This window comes from Phycodurus eques, chromosome 4, assembly GCF_024500275.1.
Source record: "Phycodurus eques isolate BA_2022a chromosome 4, UOR_Pequ_1.1, whole genome shotgun sequence".
NCBI classification, from domain to species: Eukaryota; Metazoa; Chordata; class Actinopteri; order Syngnathiformes; family Syngnathidae; genus Phycodurus; species Phycodurus eques.
Window position 1 is genome coordinate 2,360,001 of NC_084528.1, and position 17,396 is coordinate 2,377,396.

At 47.4% G+C, this 17,396-nt stretch overlaps 1 protein-coding gene across 5 annotated transcripts in view; it reads right to left on the minus strand.

The window, feature by feature from the left end:
* taf2 (TAF2 RNA polymerase II, TATA box binding protein (TBP)-associated factor) overlaps positions 1–17,396 on the minus strand; it is a 184,384-nt gene that overhangs the window by 79,581 nt on the left and 87,407 nt on the right. For all 5 annotated transcript variants that reach the window (XM_061673613.1, XM_061673614.1, XM_061673616.1 and 2 more), the window contains 3 exons: positions 8,657–8,742; positions 8,417–8,552; positions 148–302 (listed from right to left, as the gene is read on the minus strand). In XM_061673613.1, coding sequence (XP_061529597.1) covers positions 148–302; positions 8,417–8,552; positions 8,657–8,742 — 377 coding nt within the window. The remainder of the gene's footprint in view (positions 1–147; positions 303–8,416; positions 8,553–8,656; positions 8,743–17,396) is intronic.

A 17,396-nucleotide genomic window follows, 5' to 3' on the forward strand; every position in this document is an offset into this window, starting at 1 on the left:
ACAATGCAAATTATTTCACCTCGTAAGAAAAATAAATAAATCATGAAAGCACATCATTTTCAGGCTTTCGCAGACCACATAAAATGACATGGCAGGCCAGATTTGGGCTGCGGACCATGAATTTGACTTCTGTGAATTAAAGGATACACCCATTGTTTGATAAGAGGGGAAATATCTTTGCCGGAGACATTAGAGATGGATTTCAAGAAGGCATGAGTCGAAAGAAGCATCTGGCTCCACATGTGACTCTGGTATCTCTGTGACGAGGCTGTGCTGGCCAGACTCAATAGTTTGTTGAAAACCTTAAGGAAAGACAGAAAGAAAAGTGAGATGCCATTTTTTGTTATGCATTTTCTGATTAATTCACTGTTGGTGAGGTTGTTTAAGAATCAAGGGAGACAATGTCTAAACAACTTTGTGACCATAATACACTAGTATCCTGGTCGCAGCTACGATTGAGAGCTAGGAGAACTCTGACAACAACACAACTCCTTTCCATGCAAAGGTGGATGAGACAACAACCTGCACTACAGGACCAATATCTGTGTAGAATTCGCCTCTTGTGCAGTCTGTGTACAATAGGGGAATTAGGATACTTTTTTTTCCCTGTGAAGGTTCAGATACCTTTTGTGTGCAGAAAAATGTTGGATGTTGGATAGCCTAAGTCATGCTTAACTTGGGTTGGGCATTGAGAATCAATTGGAACCGGGACTAACGTTACAGTTCTCTAACGTTACAGTTCTCATGGAATCGTTAAAATAAAAAAAATTGCAGTTCACAGTTTTGATGCCTGGTCCACCAACCCCGAAGAAGAAGTGGCGAAAACCAACGAAGAAGCGGCAAAAACCAATGAAGAAGAACACGCACTGAGACGTGCTTGTGCCCAACGGTGTCGGCGAACAAAAGGGTGTCTTAACATTGTTAAAATTAATGACCAGTCGCCTCAGTGCAACATTTGGAATAAGATTACATTGTGCAAAGGAGGCTTTCACGATGTAGCAGCGTCTGACGTACTGCGAGCCTCAGCCAACGCCGCACGGAGCCTCAGTGAAGTCAACTCTCGGTCAATTGGGTGAGTGACTCAAAAAGGCCCAGCAGAGGATGTACTTCCTGCGGCTTCTGAGAAAGCACGGCCTGCCACCGGAGCTGCTGAGACAGTTCTACACAGCGGTCATCGAATCGGTCCTGTGTTCTTCCATCACAGTCTGGTTTGGTGCTGCTACAAAAAAGGACAAACTCCGACTGCAACGGACAATCAAAACTGCTGAAAGGATTGTCGGTACCCCCCTACCCACCATTGAGGACTTGCACGCTGCCAGAACTAAGACAAGGGCGTGCAAAATCCTCTCGGACCGTCTGCACCCCGGTCACCAGCTCTTCCAGCTCCTTCCCTCAGGTAGGCGCTACCGATCAACGCAAACTAGAACTAGTAGACATTCCAACAGCTTCTTCCCTCTTGCGATCAACTTCTTAAACACCTAACCTATAATTCCATTACAACAAGCTGGCAATTTTTTGACTTGAGTTCGTTGTCACATTTCTGTGGGGCCAATTATGTATTACTTGTGCACTCACTGTAGTTGTCTCGCCATGCTGCACTATTTGCATATACTGGCCACTCATGCCAGAGTAGCATCTGCTCCATTTGCACACTGATTGAGGAGTATCTGTAACATTTGCACAACCGACATTGTCCCAGATGATCGCACTACTCGTCACTTTAAACCGCATACACTCCTTGAAGTCTCAGCGCCCTTTGCACAATGGTCATTGCACCGGACTATTGCAATATTAGTCGTTCGAACTGCTCTAAGTGCTAGAGGACTCTGCATCTTTTTGCACAATTGTTTTTTGTCAATGTCTTTATGTCCCCAAAGTGTTCTGTAAATTGACTGTTTGTTGTACTAGAGCGGCTCCAACTACCGGAGACAAATTCCTTGTGTGTTTTGGACATACTTGGCAAATAAAGATGATTCTGATTCTGAAACAAAATGTCTGCGCCTAACATTGAGACAGATAACAAGGTAAACGGTTGGTTGCACTTTTGCACTGATGGTTTTTAGTGTTTATTTTAGTCTTCAAACCAACTTAAGAGCTGAGGACAAAGAAAAAAAAAAAGCTTCACATTGAGCTAAAACTTCACAATGAATTGGGACAAAATTCACATAAACATCTCACAGTATCAAAAAGACTAACGTTGTGCCTCATCGGTGGGGTAAGGAAAAGAATCAACGTTTGATAGCATTTTGTTCCATGCATTAAAAAACAAAACAAATCACCAGTGCCATGTGAAATTACTTTCATGCCAAAATGCTGAGTTCCGGTGTGTACCCTTCAAAATAAAATGCTATAAGCTTAAAACAGGAAGTCAAGTTAACACTTGCACATATAAACCATTTGACATGATAAAACAGTCCCAAATAACGATGAACATTAAGTCAATTGGATTAATTTCAGACACATGGCCTATTCCGCAGAACACAACGCAGAAATGGGGTATGGATCCTACAGCAGTCAGGGGTATGGCACAGAGCAACAAACAGCTAACTACATCACACCAGCTTGCCTCCTTTAAAGTCTTCAAATGGGCCATGTGATCTGGCAGCAGTTGATGACAAGATTGTGGCCTGGCTGTCCACCTCATACCCAAGCATCAAAAGCAGGTGTCTTCAAATCACGGACCTCGGTCCGGACCGAGTTAAGGTCTCATGCGGACCCATGGTCAATTTCCGTTAAATTGAGATAATCTGTGCCGTCACGCGTCATTTTTGGGGTTCACCCCGGTGGTTCACCCCGGTGGACGAGAAGGTAGCCTGCCTTCGGGTGGGGGGACGGGTCCTGACTGTTGTTTGTGCCTATGCACCAAGCAGCAGTTCAGAGTACCCACCCTTTTTGGAGTCCATGGAGGGGGTGCTGGAGAGCGCTCTCGCTGGGGACTCCATCGTTCTGCTGGGGGACTTCAATGCTCACGTGGGCAATGAGAGTGAGACCTGGAAGTGCGTGTTTGGGACGAACGGCTCCCCCAATAAGAACCCGAGTGGTGTTCTGTTATTGGACTTCTGTGCTCATCACGGATTGTCCATAACGAACACCATGTTCAAGCATAAGGGTGTCCACACGTGCACTTGGCACCAGGAAACTCTAGGTCCCAGTTCGATGAACGACTTTGTGGCCGTGTCATCGGACTTGCGGCCGCATGTCCTGGACACTCAGTTGAAGAGAGGGGCGGAGCTGTCAACTGATCACCACCTGGTGGTGAGTTGGCTCCGATGGTGGGGCAAGATGCCGGTCCGACGTGGCAGGCCCAAACGTATTGTGAGGGTCTGGCGGAATCCCGTCAGCAGGAGTTTCAACTCCCACCTCCGACAGCACTTTGCTCATGTTCCAGGGGAAGCGGGGGACATAGAGTCTGAGTGGACCATGTTCCGCGCCTCCATTGCTGAGGCGGCTGACCGGAGCTGTGGCCGTAAGGTGGTTGGTGCCTGTCGTGGCGGCAATCCCCGAACCCGTTGGTGTGCTGTCAAGCTGAAGAAGGAGTCCTATCGGGCCTTTTTGCCCTGTGGGACTACTGAGGCAGCTGATGGGTACCGGCTGGCCAAGCGGAATGCAGCTTTTGTGGTTGCTGAAGCACTTCCGGACGGCTTCGAGGAAATTCTGGTCCACCATCCGGCGTCTCAGGAGAGGGAAGCAGTGCACCATCAACACTGTGTATAGTGGGCATGGGGCACTGCTGACCTCGACTCGGGGCGTTGTGAGCCGGTGGGGAGAATACTTCGAAGACTTCCTCAATTCCACCGACACGCCTTCCCATGAGGGAGCAGAGTCTGGGTTCTCTGAGGCGGGCTCTCCTATCTCTGGGGTTGAAGTCACTGAGGTGGTTAAAAAGCTCCTCGGTGGCAAGGCCCCGGGGGTGGATGAGATTCGCCCGGAGTTCCTCAAGGCTCTGTATGTTGTAGGGCTGTCCTGGTTGACACGCCTCTGCAACATCGTGGACATCGGGGACAGTGCCTCTGGATTGGCAGACTGGGGTGGTGGTCCCCCTTTTTAAGAAAGGGGACCGGAGGGTGTGTTCTAACTACAGGGGGATCACACTCCTCAGACTCCCTGATAAGGTCTATTCAGTGGTGCTGGAGAGGATGCTCCGTCGGGAAGTTGAATCTCAGATTCAGGAGGAGGTTTTCGTCCTGGCCGTGGAACAGTGGACCAGCTCTACACCCTTGGCAGGGTCCTTGAGAGTGCATTGGAGTTCGCCCAACCAGTCTACATGTGTTTTGTGGACTTGGAGAAGGCGTTCGACTGTGTCCCTTGGGGGGTCATGTGGGGGGTGCTTCGGGAGTATGGGGTAGTATCCCTGTACGACCGGAGTCAGAGTTTGGTCCACATATCCAGCAGTAAGTCGGACTCGTTTCCGGTGAGGGTTGGACTCCGCCAAGGCTGACCTTTGTCACCGATTCTGTTCATAACTTTTATGGACATAATTTCTCGGCGCAGGGCTGTTGTGTGATTTAATGTTAATGCCCTTTGTGTCCATGATCTAATGTATAGCCTAGTGAGCTAAAGTTGTAAAGGAAGATGCATATGAGCGGCATTTTCAGGGGTGAGCTGTTGTTACCTTAGCTGGTAGCCCACTGCAACGACAATGCTGCCACACACAGCCTTCCCGCTGCTCCTCCGTTGACTTGAGATGCTCAGCGAGTGCGCGGCTTCGTAGGGTGCTAGATCTTGCCGCAAGCGTCGTACTTACGAACTCAAAGTCACTGGATGATTGGAATTTCTGTAGGTGCTGGTGATCATAAGCTAATTTACTGCGGATATTAACTATTTTTGGTGTCGCATTTTGGTCATAAAATCCAAGACTGTAAGGAAACAATGCAAAAGGCTGGCGGGTGGTGACAAGTGCACAGCGGATGATATTGGAATGATATAGCTCGTTATCGGTTGAGTTTTTTTGTTTTTTTTGTTATCGGACCCATGAGTGATCGAAAACCACTCCTGACCAAAAAGAACAAAGGCTCGTCTTACATTTGCAGAAAAACATCTGAATGATTACTTTTTCCACACAGGGCCAGGTAACTTTGAATATATTTTTTTGAAATCACTCCCTCCATGAGCCGTCACCTTAACGTGGTGGAGGGGTTTGTGTGTCCCAATGATCCTAGGAGCTAAGCTGTCTGGGGCTTCACGCCCCTGGTAGGGTTACCCATGGCAGACAGGTCCTAGTTGCGGGAGCAGACAAAGCACGGTTCGAAAAAACCCAATGACGAACAAAATTAATGGATTTAGGTTTCCCGCGTCTGGGGTTCACCGGAGCCCCACTCTGGAGCCAGGCCTGGAGGTGGGGCTTGAAGCAGAGTGCCTGGTGGCTGGGCCTGCACCCATGGGACCCAGCCAGGTACAGCCCGAAAGGGTAAGGTGGGTCCCCCTTCCCAGGGGCTCATCACCTGTGGGAAGGGCCATTGGGGTCGGGTATAGTGTGAGCTGGGCGGTGGCCAAAGGCGGGGACCTTGGCTATCCGATCCCCGGCTACAGAAACTGGCTCTAGACTCCATTGTTCTGCTGGGAGACTTCGATGCTCACGTAGGCAATGACAGTGAGACATGGAAGGGGGTGATTGGGAGGAACGGCCCCCCCAATCAGAAACCGAGTGGTGTTCTGTTATTGGAGTTCTGTGTTCACCACGGATTGTCCATAACGAACACCATGATCAAGCATAAGGGTGCCCACACGTGCACTTGGCACCAGGACACTCTTGATCGCAGTTTGATGATTGACTTTGTGGTTGCCGCCGCATGTCTTGGACACTTGGGTGAAGAGAGGGGCGGAGCTGTCAACTGATCATCACCTGGTGGTTAGTTGGCTCCAATGGTGGCGAAAGATGCCAGTCCGACCTGGCAGGCCCAAACGTATTGTGAGGGTCTGCTGGGAACGTCTGCCAGAATCCAGTCAGAAGGAATTTCAACTCCCACCTCCGGCAGAACTTCCCCCATGTCTTTGGGGAGGCAGGGGGACATTGAGTCCGAGTGGACCATGTTCTGCACCTACATTGCTGAGGCGGCCGACCGGAGCTGTGGCAGTAAGGTCGTCGGTGCCTGTTGTGGTGGCAATCCCCGAACCCGTTGGTGGACACCAGCAGTGAGGGATGCTGTCAAGCTGAAGAAGGAGCCTTTTTGGCTGTGGGACTCTTGAGGCAATGGATGGGTACCGACTTGCCAAGTGGAATGGAGGTTTGGTGGTCGCTGAGGCAAAACCTCGGACATGGGAGGAGTTTGGTGAGGTCATGGAGAACGACTTCCGGACGGCTTCGAGGAAATTCTGTTCCACCATCCGGTGTCTCAGAAGGGGGAAGCAGTGCACCATCAACACTGTGTATAGTGGGGATGGCGCTGCCGACCTCAACTCGGGACGTTGTGAGTCGGTGGGGAGAATACTTCGAAGACCTCCTCAAGTCCACCGACACACCTTCCCATGAGGAAGCAGAGTTAGGGGTCTCTGAGGCGGGCTCTCCAATCCCTGAGGTTGAGGTTACCGAGGTGGCTGTCCTGGTTGACAAGCCTCTGCAACATCGCATGGACATCGGGGACAGTGCCTCTGGATTGGCAGATTGGGGTGGTGGCCCTCCTTTTTAAAAAAGGGGACCAGAGGGTGTGTCCAACTACAGGGGGATCACACTCCTCAGGCTCTCAGGTGAGGTCTATTCAGGGGTCCTGGAAAGGAGGGTCCGTCGGGTAGTTGAATCTCAGATTCAGGAGGAGCAGTGTGGTTTTCGTCCTGGCTGTGGAACAGTGGGACCAGCTCTACACCCTCGGCAGGGGCCTCGAGGGTGCAGGGGAGTTCGCCGAACAGTCTACATGTGTTTTGTGGACTTGGAGAAGGCATTCGACCGTGTCCCTCGGGGAGTCCTGCCAGATGAGGTGCCTCGGGCATCTGTTTAGGATGCCTCCAAGACGTCTCTCCCTGGTGAAGTGTTCCGGGCACGTTCCACCAGGAGACCCCGGGGATGACCCAGGATACGCTGGAGAGACTACGTCTCTCAGCTTACCTGGGAACGCCTCGGGATCCCCTCGGAAGAACTGGAGGCTGTCGAGAGGGATGTCTGGGCTTCCCTGCTAAACCTACTGCCCCCGCGACCTGACCTCAGATAAGTGGAAGAAAATGGATGGATGGAAATGAAATCACCATTTAAAAACAGCATTTAACTTCACTTGGGTTATGTTTGTCAAATTTTTAAATTTGTTTGATGATCTTAATGTGGGGAAACTATGCAAAGGCTAATACTTTTTCACAGCCCTGTGTAGACAAATCTTTAATAAAAAAGACAAGTTCTTCCAATGCCTTGTCGTTCAGGAGATTAAGTTTTTTTTATGTAATAAAAGTAATCAAGCTTCAGAAAACCCACTCAAATGCCTTTTATGGACCTTTTATTCACCATGTACTGTGACGGACTGTAATGTAATATGGAACTCATTCCTATAAGTTTGTATATGTATTTACTTTTATTATGCTTTGTTTTACTCTGATGTCTGCAGCCAGGTCGGCATTACCTGGATGAATAAAAGTTCAATAAAAAATAAAAAAAATACATGACTTCATGGACAGCTCTTGAGTTTTTAAATACAGTGTTTCGTATTTATCTGTAAATGTTTTTGTTTGGCCCATGTTTTTTTGGGGAAAAAAAGTTTGTCCATTACAATTTTTTATTTTTGCATGTACAAATATACACAACAGAGAGAAAGGATTGACCAAGTCGCTCAGTGGGCGGTAGCCTTCGTGCTGATTACTTGCGTTCACCCAACCAATTCGACCATCCTGAAAAGCGGAAGTTGTATGACGTGACATCATCATCATAATGCTTTCCTGAAATATCAATCCACGCCAATAACTTTCCAAAGACTTATTAGACATAATTTGTCACTGTTAAATCGTATTTGTGGTTGAAATGTGAAGACTTCACACATCCAGTCTGGCCCCAGTGGTGACCAGTACCCGGATGGAGGCACATGACAATGTTCTGTTGTTTTTCTATGCTCCTTCAAGTGGTGAGAAATTTGTATCCGCAAGGGTTTGCCACTTGATAAGGGATAGCGAGGAGGACCGGAGTTCAGTTTGTCATCTTCATGGTTTTGCATACCTAACATCCCAACAGCTCATATCCTATATTTAAAAGGGGGTTTTGCGCTTGGTTAGTGGAACAGGAAAACAAACACAACATAATACTGAGGTGAAGAAAATGAATCGATCACTCCGATAATTTAGAGGAGGCCAGCAACCGCATAAAACCCATGTTTGGTTTTATTCAACTCGCCCCGAGTGCGTAGCTCAAGTCCTAAACTGGAAAATCGCGGTCTAAAAGGGCACATTGTCCCATGCAGAGCGTACTGATATATACAATACCTTAGTTAAATAGAAGGTAACTCACCTGCAACATGAACTCCATGCTAATCCTGTTTTCAATCAGCCTCATCACCAAATGAGCCTTACATTGGAACATTTTGTAGTACTCCCACGACAATGTGTGTGGGTGCTTCAAGGAGAAGTGAAGGTGAGGGGTTTGGCTGGAGGAAGAGGACTGGTTTCAGCATTCTACATCAAACACTTTAATTACACTTCCATCAGTCAAACAATTCATAGTGATTGCAATCAAGTAAAAATTTATTACTTATCCTTTTCTTTGCCTCCACTAAATGTTGGGTGCAAAAGAACGCCTCCCATCTTCAGTTCATATTCCACAATCTTGTCCAGCTCCTGTGACAAAATAAATATTAGGGATGTAACGATTTTGTTTCAAAACCAAAAATTGCTTTTCTCAATTACATGGCCCAGGTCATCCTAAAATTGGCAGAACCGCGACACGCCACTTGCAATTATTTGCCTCCATACCACATATGGTCGAGCCATATGGCAAAGCTGAATGTTACGTTCCACATTAAGCTTTATTTCAACCTGTCATTACAGACACTAGCCATTAAGCTGCTATAATAAGGCACAGAGTCAATGGTCCCAATGTGACACTCTTTCACGGTGCTAAATAGTCAAACGTCAAAAAAAGGTAAAATGAACACAACTCTAATAACACAACAAGGGGATAACTAATGCTATTAGGGAATAATTAACAAGAACAAAGCATTCTTATAATGCAGCTTAGCATGTTGGGAATTCCTGACGCTACAGTATAATTAGAGCACGAGCAGCGACCGCTGCAAGCGTCCTAGTGTAATAGAATAAATTTGACTTTACGCCGATCTGATCAGTATTATCGGTATCGGCCGAAAGCAGCATTTTATGATGATCGGCTAATCGGATTTCATGTCATAATTTGACGATCCGACCAATGACGTCAAGACATTTAACCACGCGTCGACGTTGTGAATGAATCCAAAAGCTAGTTTATTTTTAGCCTTGTCACGTGTTGTGTGGTGCAGTACTATAACTATCTGACGGCCAATAAAGTTGTTTTCAATCTTGTCGGTTAAAAACACGTCATCAGGTGTGGGACTATTTTGCGGTGTCTCAGAAAAACAACACGTTATATGCAGTCTGTGCACAACTGAAGTACGTTGTGGGGAACGTCATCTAAATGCTTCAACACAAATTTGATCGGGCACCTGAAGAATGTACACAAGGAGGAGCATGCTGCGTTCAAGCAACACAGCGTGAAAAAAAAAAAAAAAAAGGAAAAGCCAAACGTACGCAAACTCTGGACAACACCCGTCAATATAGCCGGGACAGTGAGAAAGTTAGAGTAAACATGTCTTTAACAGTATTTATTAAAGTAATTTAATTGCAACAAAGTAATTTAATTACAGTAAGTTAGCATCCATTATTTCTGTCATGTTGACACAGCCGCGTACCTTAGAGACCTTGAATTTCACCGTAAACGATTCCCTTCTGCTACGACGACAGACGACAGACTGTACCTTATCAAAGTTACATCAAGCTGAGAAGTCAGCAGCTTAATTGAACGAAAACCGCCTCATGTGCTGCCCGAATTCCCGGCCCTCTGCCAAGCATTGTCTCAAGAATTTGATGACCCAGAGGCCACAACCGGTTAAACAGGGGAGACACCCCAAGCTTATTCCTGCCAGTTGCGTAAAGCGTACTGTGGAAATGAAAATGAGCCGAATAAGGAGGAGGACAAAAATTTCAAAACACTTTTGTCGAAAAACCTACATCCTCACACCAGCCAGCAGCTGGGCGGAGCAGCGTGCCCGTGCACTGTCCAGTGCCCAACTGCGTGAACTGGATTTTGCTAAACAAAAACACCCTCTCCCTAAGGCACAGGACTCTTTTAAATTATCGGAGTGATCGATTCTCTCGTCTTCTTTACAAACGCACCACCACAGATGGAATTAGAGGGTGTAACGTGCAACACGCGTTTGACTGACAGACCACGTTATGGCGATGTTAAACCCAACAATCAAAAGACATCGTTGAACCCATAAAACCAATCTCGGACCGCGTACAACAATGATCCTCGTAACCAACAACACCAATTCAACGACAAATCAAAATCTTGGAATGACCGCAGCTCTAATTCGCGCCAAACTTATATGTCGAAACAGCGTACACGTAACAACCAGCCTAAATCTGACTCGTCCAACCAAGACCCTTAAACGACAAGTGAAAAGGGCTCCTGACCCAACAGCTCCCAAATGGAATTTTGTGCCGTGGCGGAAGAATTACTTGAGGTGCTCCGCAGAGCCTGTCCAAAGACAATAAGCGGGACCTTTGTGACGACCAATCCTTAAACCCCTCTTGTGCCGTCCTAATCGTCCGACTAGAACCAGGCGAGGCCCCCGAGTCGTGTGACATCACGCTACTAAATAAAGTTTTGCCATTCCGACAGCTTTTGGGTAAACTAAGCGCTAAAGGTACTTCCCGAAAGTACTCCGTTACGCTTGAGCACGAATTTGTCCGAGAAGCTCTGATTGGCCCCCTCAGCAGACAACACTGTTATGTCCCACGTTGTGTTCAATCAACTTCTGATATTGCTACAAGCCAGTGGCCGCGACCTTCAACTGCAACTCTGTGCACTAACTATCCGTGCATTTTCAGTGACTAATACCGAGCTAAACACCGTAACTATGCTCCACTGGACAATTGGCCCCATGACATTAGTCCACCCGGTCCACGTGTCTCCAATTGAAACCGTCCCACTGCTCATCGGCCAAGACCTGCTCTGCCGGTTCGAGCCACTAATCGATTACAAAAATCTTCAGCTGTGGGCGTAGGTGGGCCACGCATTACCACCACCAACTCGGGAACTGTCCTCAGGCCGGTGCCTGGTGCTGGACCACTCGGAGGACGGCGACCTGTCAGACCACACTCCTTCAAGTAACGACAACCCCATTGACAACACCGCCGAGTCCCCTGTAGCCACCACTCCCGCTGAACCGACTTAGAGAACTTGACACGTTTCTCTGCCATCTTGTTCAACCACCGCACGAAGAGCGCTACGGCCCCAATGTTCCTGGTAGAATTAATTTGCACGACCTCATCCTGGCCTTGTGGGCTGACAAATCGGCAATCTCTCAGGCACTTTTTGACAACCTATGACTTAAGCATCCTGATCTTCAATTAATGCCGAAAACTGTTCGTTTTCCCGTTAACACCGTGCCACCGTCTGCCGTCACTGCAGTGGGCGTATGCGCCCTGAACCTGCAATCTCTAACTCATTGCTTCCTAGAAGTCCCCAATTTGCCGCATAAAACTTACGTTGGCGCGGATGTACTTGTCCGACTGGCCGTTCAAGTTGAAACAATTAGCAATGTTTTGTGGTCGCACACTTATGGGGGCTCCGCCAACCGCGTTGTTCAACTGTTAAACCTTAAGTCGGGACAAACCATCCCCGATGCTTACGAAGTTATAGTAAAAGCGTCAACTATCAATTTCCGTATTCGACTGGTCGTGCGCACAAACCAAGCAGTAACCGGTCCACATGCGTTCTTTCAGCCTTCGCCGGAGTTTAATGACCTGGGTTTGTCGCTGCATGCCACACCCCTCCTTGACGCTTCCCGAACAACCGTGCTCTGACTTCCACGACTTCAATCTCACGGTTCCCGTGATTGGTCACCTTCCACTAGACCTGTTCCCATTTCCTAGCGCTGGTGGAGTACAACTCACTGTTCCTTCGCGAAACCTTGATCTCGTTCCAGTGGGACCTATTGAGGGGGATCACCTCATCAGAGTGGACCTAGCTACAGACCAATACCTGGTGATCCATACGCTCAGTACAATCCCAGCTGCACCGCTGCAAACTCATCTACGTCGATGACATCATGATGAGGAGCCTCTCACTGGATGCCCACCTGGCGGAAATTGAACTGTCTACAGACCCGTCTCCAGGACCTCCCACCCCGGCATTACCACTGCCTGTTTTCACGCGCCATCGTTATTTCGAGGAAAATGCATGCCGCGACATGATAACGGCGTATGTGGATGGGTGTTCCTTCCTCCACCTAACGCAGCTACAAGCTAGCGTCGGCATTACATGGGTCGGTGACGTGCCGTGCGAACCATAACAATTCCAATTGGGTCCGCACTCCTCCCAATAGGCTGAAATTGCAGGCATTCTAATAACCTTAGCGGTGAAACACAAAACCACCTCCTTGGTTATCTGTACCGACTCAAACTACATCTCGCATTCACCTGCCACTTACAGACATGGCAACGTAATGGGTTCTGCACGTCGGGGCAAAAACCGGTCAAACACCGCGATCTCTTCATGACGTGTGACCATCTCGTCAATTCGAACAACATGCACGTCTACTGGAAGAAAGTCCGAGGCCACTCTCGTGTTCAGGGACCGGATAATATTTATAATGACTTGACTGACTCTTTGGCGAAGCAAGGCGTCCTTCGGTACCCCGTAGCAGTTTGATGCCTCCTGGCTCCCCAACCCATCAGTGTCGGTAATCATGCACTGTCAAACCGCCTCCGCTGCACCAGCCACCACACGATGACACTTCGTATGACTCCGTCAACCCAATGCCTGGTGCCTCTGCAACTCTTGACTTTGACTTGACCACCCAACAATCCGGAGACCCGGCACTCGCCAAGCTCTCCAATTGGCTCTCCGAACCTGACACAAACCCAGTCTCTGCTGACGACATAACCGCCGACCAACACCTTGCGGCTAATACGGGACAAGATGCGTCTCGTCAAGGTCCTACTTGTTTATGTCCCCAGGGACCACTCCCTGCCCAGGTTTGTGGTCCATTAGGGCCAAAAGGGGATGATGCGGACCTACGCCCACGACGCACCTTGTGCAGGACACCGCGGCGTCAAAGCAACAACCACGGTCCTGTGCCAAGCAGTATACTGGCCACACATTCACAAAAATGTAGCAGCCTACATCAAAGGCTGCTTCATATGCGGCCAATTTCATCCAACCAACCCCAACCAAAGAGCACCTCTCCAACAAAGAGGAGTTGTATTCCCATGGTCTGACCTAGAGATTGACTGGGTGGGACCAATGGTCAAGTCCACACAAGGAAATAAATACTTTCTCACAGTCACATGCGCATTCACTAAATGGATAGAATGCTTGCCCACACCAAATGACACGGCACAAACTACCGCCTACCTGCTGATGAACCACGTGTTCTCCAGATATGGGTTACCCTCTCGGATCAACTGAGACAGGGGAACCCACTTCACCAGCGAGGTGGTACAAGAACTGTGGCGGCTCCTTGGGATCAAGTCCCAGTTGCACATCAGCCACCACCCAATGTCATCGGGGCAGGTCGAGCGCGCTAACCGTACAGTGGTGAGTCTTAAAAAAAAATTGTGCCCTCAAATCACAGAGACTGGGACATGAAACTCCCGTTGATATTGATGACCATCAGGGTCACCCCACACAAGTCCACAGGAGTGTCCCATTTTTAAATGATGACCGGAAGGCGCATGGCACTGCCTCTGCACTTGCTATACCAACCTGGTGAGGCCAACATAGCAACCACCTATACAACTCACCAACACATGACCGACCGACACGCCCATTTAAAGGCCACATTCGCCTTTGCCCAGCGACACTTGGGGAGAAGTGCGGAAGGACAGAAGGCGTATTATGACCAGAAAACCTCACAGGACGAACTCCAAATAGGGGACACCTGACCGCTGTGCCCCCTATGTGCCAAGTTGAAGCTAGCTAACTTTTCTCTCGCTTACTTTCTCCTCCGTAGAGCAGTGTTGAGTTTCTCCTCGTTTTTTTTTTTTTTTGTGAGACTTTTACTGAGAACTCTACAGCTAGTTAATGTGTGTACCAAGTGTATACCATGATACCAATGCCACTGATGATTGTTTTCAACAAGTGTGCTGTCAAATCTGTTTGTCAACTGAATTAGATGTTTTACCTCACACAACACAAATATTAACTGCTCTTAGCCACCACATAGGGCTGAAACACTCATTGCATAGATTAACCAGTGTGTGTGTGTGTCTGTGTGTGTGAGAGAGACAATGCAAGAGCTGGCCACTGGTTTAAAAGCACAAATAACCCTAGGATGAAATTCAATACTAAGAAACGCAGTCTGTCTTCCTGCTGTCTCCCTGGGCCAGCCCTGTTCTCCTGGGCATAAAAAGGCCAGAGCCCCCTTTGTTCACCCCGCTCTTGTTTCTCCTGCTTGCCGAAGATACTGGCGCACGAGCGAGGGAGCCCTACCTTTCACCACGGAGGCGGAGACGCATTCAACCTTCCTCGCCGTGCCGACAAGCGCATCCCAGTCATCAAAGGTGTTTTAATAACCAAAAAATAAAAAAATGTTTAAATCACTCATTGTTTTTAAATGCGATAATTTCTGCCCTCAGAATACCTCATGTTTACTTACCAGAAACTCTGACTGTGTCAGGTTGCTATGTTTGCACGTATTATCTAATGGTGCAATAATTTGGAATAATTTAATGATGTTTTGACAGGAATAGCAGACGTTCGAAAGGTGTACATTATCAGCTCACAACGTATACGGATGGAATTTTCTGGGCCAATTAGAATCGAAACTCCGACTGCAACGGACAATCAAAACTGCTGAAAGGATTGTCGGTACCCACCTACCCACCCTTGAGGACTTGCACGCTGCCAGAACTAAGACAAGAGCGTGCAAAATCCTCTCGGACCCTCCGCATCCCGGTCACCAGCTCTTCCAGCTCCTTCCCTCAGATAGGCGCTACCGATCAATGCAAACTAGAACTAGCAGACATTCCAACAGCTTCTTCCCTCTTGCGATCAACTTCTTAAACACCTAACCTACATTTCCATTACAACATGCTGGCAATTTTTTTACTTGAGTTCATTGTCACATTTCTGTGGGACCAATTATACATTACTCGTGCACTCACTGTAGTAGCAGCCACGCTGCAATAGTTGCATATCTGTTGTTGACCAATACTGGCCACTCATGCCAGAGTAGCATCTGCTCCATTTGCACACTGATTGAGGAGTATCTGCAACATTTGCACAACCAACATTGTCCCAGATTATCGCGCTACTCCTTGAAGTCTCAGCACATTTTGCACAATGGTCATTGCACTGGACTATTGCAATATTAGTCATTCGAACTGCTCTAAGTGCTAGAGGACTCTGCATCTTTTTGCACAATTGTCAAAAAAAAAAATAATAATAAAATAAAATAAAAATGTACCAGCATTACCAGATAACTAGCAACCCTTTACTGCTCAGTGACTGACTTTTGACTTTTGACGTCTTTATGTCTCAAAATTGTTCTCTGTCAATTGACTGTCTGTTGTAGTGCTAGAGCGGCTCCAACTACCGGAGACAAATTCCTTGTGTGTTTTTTTGACATACTTGGCAAATAAAGATGATTCTGATTCACCAAGACCATCGTCTAATACTATGTGGTCTCACACAAACATTGTAGAGCTATTGAGCAGTATTGGAAACAAATATTTTTTTACAGAAAACAGTTTTCATTTTCCATACGTTTCGAGAACTGGAAATTTATGAAATTCCATACTTTTTCATACTTTCCATACTTGCATAGGAACCCCCCGAATGTGTAATCTTGCCATATTTTTGTACATTCACTTTGGTCTCACCTTGGCTAACTTGTCCGAGAGGTTTCATTTGATTGACTTAAAACTTGGTCAATGGCATCTCAAGACCTGTGACATTAAAAGGTGTGAAAAGCTTTTCATTTCGGCATACTGTATGATGGGGCGGGGCATAACATTTTGCATATCAAATAGCCTTTGCCACAAAACAGCAAATGCTTAATAACTCGCCTGTACATGCACCAAAAAAAATCCCAAATGTCAAGTTTCATAAATCACTTCTTGCATACATATACCACCACCTGGTGGCGACAAATGTAATTTTCTGCTCCCAGCAGTTGACCACATCCACCGGTAAATTTTGCCAGTAAAGCCTCAAGACAATCATCCATCCATCCATCCATTTTCTGAGCCGCTTATCCTCACAAGGGTCGCGGGAGTGCTGGAGCCTATCCCAGCTATCTTCGGGCAGGAGGCGGGGTACACCCTGAACTGGTTGCCAGCCAATCGCAGGGCCCACATAAACAAACAACCATCCGCATTCACATTCACATCTCGGGGCAATTTAGAGACTTCAATTAACCGACTATGCATGTTTTAAGGATGTGGGAGGAAACCCACGCAGGCACGGGGAGAACATGCAAACTCCACACAGGTGGGGCTGGGGATTGAACCCCGCTCCTCAGAACTGTGAGGCAGATGCTCTAACCAGTTGTACACCGTGCCGCCTCAAGACAATCATGCTTCGTAAAAAAAATAAACTGACGTTGCGACAGAAGGCGTGGTTGAGGTGGTGTGCCGTATTTTGATGATTCGCTGTGATATCAAAAGCTGTTGGAACTAGACTTCAGATTCCATCTTTTCTAAATTTCACACACACAACACAGTCCACAACTTAAAGGCAGCTATGGTAAAAAAATAAATAAATAAAAATATCCAATCTACCTTATCCAATTAATCCAATCCACCGAATATTTGCTCAGAAGACTGTTTAAGGCCTTCATGATGTCACAATACAAAGTTTGTGAGTTTTCGACAAACGCTGTTGCCGTAGCGACGTGCTGTTTGCCGCGTTGTTCGCCAAGAAACCAACAGTTTTGAGGCCAAGAAACCAAAAGTTTTGAGGCTCATAAAATGCATACAAACTTTGCAAACACATGAAGCCTGGCAAACATTGAAATTTTTCTTTTAGTGCAATTTAAAAAATAAACAAATGGCTCAGTAGCGCCCCCCTACAAATTTTCAATGACGCAACCCCGTCTGTATATTTCACCTAGTCCTACTAAAACTGGAAGGCGGATGTTTAGCACATCTGCCTCACAGTTCTGAGGACCCAGGTTCAAATCCGAATTCAAATATGTTCACCCCCATTACTGTGTGGGTTTTCTCCG